Below are 6,000 nucleotides of genomic sequence, written 5' to 3'. Positions count from 1 at the left end.
GAAAGAAATGACGAGATCGGCATTCCGCGAAGTTTTGATACGCCTTCGGGCGTATCACGCTCATGGGGCGCTATTAGCCCTTATGCGGCAGGAATGACTCTTAAGGGCCCGACTCGCGATCCTTCGCGCCGCGGGTTCGGAGCTTGCACATTTTAAATCCTGCCCGCGTGCGCGGCGGCCTGTTTCACGATGACGTCTTTCGCTTTGCCATATACATAATTATTTTTTCTTCGCTGTACACCGTTGTATATTTCTATTTTCTACAAGTGTTTGATTTAATAACGTATTAAGTGCCGTGGGGCTTTTTAATTGATCCGACTTTTTATTTATCTGCTTGCAGAGTCTGGCCACAGGTTGGACAGCGGCTCCCCGTTTTGGAGGATTCAACTCGATCAGGACCTTCTGGATACCATCAGCGCGATTTATCCGGAGTGGTTTAAGGTAAGATCCTCCCCTACTTCGTTTTTTTTCCTTCGCGCCGAAATCTCGATGCGTTCGATCGCGGAGTAACGAGGTTACTCTCCTCGCGCAGGATTACACTAATAGCCGAGCAGCGTCGACGTCGTCCCCCGCATCGTCGAGCGGTTCCGATTCGCAATCCTGCAACGACAGCACCACCACCGTGGTCGTCGTCACCGAGCGCGGCGGCGAGCACAAGGTCGCCAAGGGCGACGCCAAGTCGAAGTCCAAGGCGAGAAAAGCGGACGCCCATAAGGATAAGGAGCGGGACAGGAAGGACCCTAGGCGCGACGCCAAGGACGAGAGGTGAGACAATTTGTGGGTTTCGCGTGCAGATTGCGCGGAGGAAGGTTGCGGAATCTCGCCGAACTAGAACAGGCTCAAAGTTTTACCGATCGTATATTAATAAAACCTCGTGGAGCGGCGGCACGAAGAAAATATCGCGCTATCACCTCCCGCTGGACTTCCACGCGAGTGCAACCGGTATGCACGCGTCTCGTGCATAAATAAAAGTAATAAGCGGTGCTCGCGATCGCGCGCCGGGCGTAAGGCAGGGCGCTATCACGATCGAGAAATAAACACGTCGTCACCTGGCACCTGTCTCGATTATTTTAACGAGCTCCTCCCCGACGCTTTGTCGCGCGTCGGTTTGCTTCATTATCTCCGGTAGCATTATTTCTATTAGCTCGCCCATGCGGCGAAGTGCATCGGCGGTGCGTGAGCCGCCGTTGGAAAAACGCAGGAAAAAAAAAAAGGAGACGGCTCGCTAAGTAGAGGATTACCGCGCGGCATTCGGGGGATACCATTTGTCCGAGATCTCGCGACTTGCGGGAATTATTTTAAAACCCGGGAAACCTTAATAAGAATCTTTCAACCTTCACGATATTACTTTGATTATCGTATTCGCTTGTTAGAAGTAACGCGCGAGTTTTCCGTAAAGAGCTCGCTTAATAACAGTTTCATTTATTCGATAAAAAATGATTTTAGTGCCCGCAATATTCAAGCCGATCGGAGTATTTTAGTGGTAAATTGTGGGAAATAGCAGGGTGTTCTCGCGGACCTCCGGAGCGCCTTAAATCCACCGCTGCGAGTTACGAGATCGCGCGAGATGCTGGCGGACCGCGCCGAGCGGACGATTAACCTGCAATTTAGTATCAGTACCGCGTGTAATCGTTACGCGAGAATATAAACGCTCTTAACGACCGGCTTCCTATCTCCAGCTGTGACGAGTAATCTTTTCTCGGAACTTTCCCCTCGGCGTCTTAAACTACCTTCGCCGGATCGTTGGCTCTCTCGGCGCTTTAAAATCTTTAATCGGCTCGCCAACTTTTCCACGTATGGATTCCGCGCGAAGCACGCGTAATTTTCTGTGAACTTTCAAGCGAGATAAGCCGGCATGCAGATCTTTCGCGTGACATTTCGCTCGCCGTAACATCTGGATTTCGCGAAGCTCTCACGGATCCACCGTCGGAGATAAATGTTTTCACCCCTGAACGACCGAAAGGCCCGATGTTACCCTTTCGCCGCGAACAAAGCGTGACTCGATATTTTTTTTCTTCCGTCGTTACGCTCAGGCTACTCGCAATGTTACCGTTTTATCTGAGAAAAAATGTTACGAAAAAATACGTTCGCTCAAACGATAGGATCATTGAAAAAAAATTCATAACTTCGCGATATTAAAGAATTAAATTCCTCGCAACGTTATATCTTTCCCAACATATCAAAGTAATGCAGTTTATATACTTTTTGCGTGTTTAAAATCGCCGCTTCGCAGAAATTCTTGACGTATTATTCCTAGGTATTTTCCGTTTATTTAAGAATCAAGTAGGTTCGCGGGAATACACGCTCGAGGTGCAATAAACTATCGGCCGTGGATGTAACTCGACGTCCGGCGTTTCTTGCCCGGTGAAGATTCGCGTTCGCAGGGGAGGAAGAAGCGACGGTTTCCGAGTTGGCTTTCCGACGAGGACGTCGATCGAGTGTCGATTGATCCGTCATTCCATCATCCGCGGCAAAAACACGCCGCGAAGGACCCGAGGGCCGATTGACACTCGAGCTTTGATCAATACCCGGCAAACTCGATCGGCCTCCTCGAGCCGACGTATGAAAGATTAATTCACAAAACGGCGACGTTTTGCTTGTTTCGGCCCGTTCTTCGGGTCTGCAGGGACGCTGGAAACGGTAAGAAAGGGACGAAGCCCTCGCCGCAGCAGGATAAAGCAGCGGCGGACGCGGCAGGCAGGAAACCCGCGGGTACTGTTCCAGGATCGGAATTGAAAATGGCCGAGGGCAATCAGTCACCGCCGAAGGCGGAGGTGGACGATTCACCCCTTCAGCACGCCATGGATCGCAACAAGGAATGTAAGTACCTACGTCTTTTTATCCCTCGATCGCGCTTAGATCGCTTATCTGTCATCGAAAAATTGTTTTCGATACATTCGCGTGCGTTGAATTCCGCGTACGTTCGCGTTGGAATTCGCTTTACCCGCGTCTCTCTGCGCTATCTACTTCCTCCGTTGTAGAAACGGAAGTGTCGCCTTTCGACGTCCGGAATAAGTGATGAAAAGGTCTAACGGTCCCTGTCGCTTCCGACCGAGTATTCGCGGGGATATTCGCTATTATTATGCGATGCAGTCCATGCACGTCGCTACATACTGATGAGCTTTCTGAAAATAAATCCGCCTGGATTTTGTTGTCACCTGTCTTTCGCTTTAAATTCGCTTTTTTTTTTTTTTTTCTTTTGTGACTACATCGGGATTTGCGCGAGAGCAATTATGACAGCTACAACTCATTCAGCAAATGTTCGCGGTGATCGTACGCTTTTCTTCATAACCTGATTCGCAACGGTGAGAAGACGCGTTCGATAATGTATCGGTAACAGTCGCGACCATTGGCAGCTGGCCAATTGCCACGGCGCACCAGCTGCCAGTTGTTTTGACCGCGAGCAGAGCTCAAATAAGAATGTTCTTAATAAAGAATAAATAAAAGAACGGATAAAAACGTGTGTAATTTTTTAAATATTATTATTAAATTTTTTTCAGAAACTTAATAATTTTTTTAATTATTAAATATCTTTATTATTAAAGAAATATGACAAATTAAACGTATATTTGTATCTTTATTACGGCACGAGCTTCGCAGCACAGCATCCGATACGATCGTCTCTCGAAGTCCCGCGCGAATGGCTAAGGACGCGTGCCCGACCGGTTCCCTTTAATTCTTCCACGAAAACGTCCACGGGGGACCATTAGTTCCGCATCCCCGGTTCGTTGCGTCACACGCAACTATAAAAGAATTATTTCGGAGTGGATCACGCGTGGCGTCATTAATCGCGGTTTACAACCGGGACCCGGTACCGTAGTGTACGTGCGGCGCGCGTTCTCCACGACATTAATTGTCGCAACACATCTCTCTCGTCCCACTAATATCTAGCGTATCTTATCTAGTGGTTGTACCTATCTAGTATACCGTTACTCCCTTGCTCTTAACGCTGTTAACGCCTACGTGTCGCCATGCCTTGGGTTTTTCGCGTAATCGCGCGTTTCCAGACCGCCAGTACAATGTTTTATCGTGCATATTAAATTATCATTCTTTATTACCAATAGTACTTTTTCATTTTTTTTACAAAGATACTTTTCAGGGAAAACTTTCGATTATTCATTTCTATAATTTTTATTAATAGCAGCGTTATCGATTTATGTATAGTTCCTGATTGCGCAATACTTTCTCCGCGTTTGAAATGTTAAGAGAAACAATCGAGCCGCCTGTATGCCGTGCAAATAGCCTAAAAAAAAAAAGAAAAAGAAAAATTGGCGATTGTAAAGTCGCGGCTCGTTATCAATCGTGCGCGGTGGACCATGCGAGTTGACTCGGGGCACGCGCCTAGCGGGGTCGTAGGCCGTTCTACCTCATCTCGGGTCCACCATTGTATTCCTCATTTTCCTACGCCTCGCGAGTAACGTTTGCGAAAGACAACGAGAAGGAGAGAGATCGCGGGAAGTGACCTCACTTTTATTCGACGCCTGCAGCAGGGTCCGCGGACCCAATCCTCCTACTCGGCAACGTCTACCCCCTTCTTCGCAGTGGTCTCTTGCTCCTTCTCTCGCAGGCTACTCCACCACTCTGACCCACGATCAACGGGGTCCCCCCTTGGCCCGCCTATGCGCCGCTATGCTCTCTTTGCACGAGATGCGACGGCAGGCCGACTGCATTTACAGCTTCTCTCTCTCTCTCTCTTTTTCCCGCTCGCTCACCCACTCTCGATCGCTTGCCCACCTTCCTCTGCCTCCACCTCTCTTTTTATGCTTTTTCTCTCACTCCGTCTAATTTTCTTCTCATTGTCTTCGTTGTTTCTCTCCTCTCTGTGCCTCCTTTCTCGTTCGCCTGTCCCCCTTTGCTCCCTTTCTCTCTTTCTCTTCCTCTTCCAACGTCCGCGCGATGCGGCCCACACGCGCTCGCGAGTCCCGCGCGCGCTGCACAACACACATGGCCGGTCGTCCACTCTTACTTGCGGAGTGTGCGGTCCTACCTCCTGCAGGGGACCGTGTCACGTGGCCCTCAGGCCGCAACGGCACGCAACACGGGCTGTGCTCTCTCGCGAGCCGCGCACACGACACCAGTCAGAGACGAACCGAGAGACCGGACTGACAGATTGCATTCTCTCTCCCAGGAAGCGCGTGCGGTGCTCTCTCCCTCCCTCTCTCTCTCTTTTTCTTCGATTCTTTTTTTTCTCTCTTCTTCTCTTTTTCTTTCTTCCCTTTGCACTCTCCTCTCTCCCTCTCTCTCCGTCTCCCTGATCTCCGGTTGCGTATACACGCCCTGGGACCACTCGCGTGCGCCCCCGCGTTGTCTCTATCATCTGACGTTCCCGCGGCCACGTGCCGATCCCCCAGTGTTGTGCGCTCAGTCGTCGCCGCCGCCACGGCGAAGCGTGGAATCGTTTGAACCATTGGAATATTTTTGTGGCACCCCGACGTGGGTGAACGCTTCCTCCGGTGACAGAAGATCGTAAGCGATTTCGTGAAAAGTGCAATTGTCACGTCTGTTCCTCGGCGGCATGTCGAGATGAGAACGGGCAGCGGTGTGAATCGACTTTGTCGATGTAGGTACAGTGCGTCGTCTGTGTGGGATTCGCAATCGGTGCTGTGTGTCAGCGTGTTATCGGCGTTGTTGTCACGGGGTACGGCGCAGCGGAGGCTGCGGCGAGGCTCACTCGTTAGGACGACCGACGCTTCGACTGGCCTTCACGGATGAAAATGAATGGTGTGCATTCTGCTCCACTCTACGAGATCGATCGATCGTCGTCGGCCTCTGTGAATGCGTCGCGGTCTCGTACGTTAACGCGTTAAATGTCCCTCTCAAGTAGAGCTTGATGAAGATCAACGATCGCCGATGACGGCATTGAGATCCGCCGCGGCATGCCGGATTGTGCCAGCGACAGTCGCCAATTTACCCGTTTATAGAGAACGTAATACAAATCTAACGCGATACAAATCGTCTTCAAGTTTGGCATTTCTTGATTATTGAGAGACGTTTTAGAAT

At 50.1% G+C, this 6,000-nt stretch overlaps 1 protein-coding gene across 2 annotated transcripts in view; it reads left to right on the top strand.

Moving 5' to 3' along the window:
* Positions 1–641: 641 nt before the first annotated feature.
* Positions 642–6,000, top strand: part of LOC139102430 (myocardin-related transcription factor A) — a 33,482-nt gene continuing 28,123 nt past the window's right edge. The window contains exons 1-2 of one of the 2 annotated variants that reach the window (XM_070656318.1): positions 642–765; positions 2,627–2,820. In XM_070656318.1, the coding sequence (XP_070512419.1) occupies positions 2,739–2,820 (82 nt within the window). In that variant the 5' untranslated portion in view covers positions 642–765; positions 2,627–2,738. Of the gene's footprint in view, positions 766–2,626; positions 2,821–5,029; positions 5,722–6,000 lie in introns of those variants that run through there. The other variant, XM_070656316.1, reaches the window with a different exon arrangement.

The sequence above is a fragment of the Cardiocondyla obscurior genome, linkage group LG05 (assembly GCF_019399895.1).
Source record: "Cardiocondyla obscurior isolate alpha-2009 linkage group LG05, Cobs3.1, whole genome shotgun sequence".
In the NCBI taxonomy this organism is placed as follows: domain Eukaryota; kingdom Metazoa; phylum Arthropoda; class Insecta; order Hymenoptera; family Formicidae; genus Cardiocondyla; species Cardiocondyla obscurior.
This window is presented reverse-complemented; position numbering and strand designations above follow the sequence as displayed.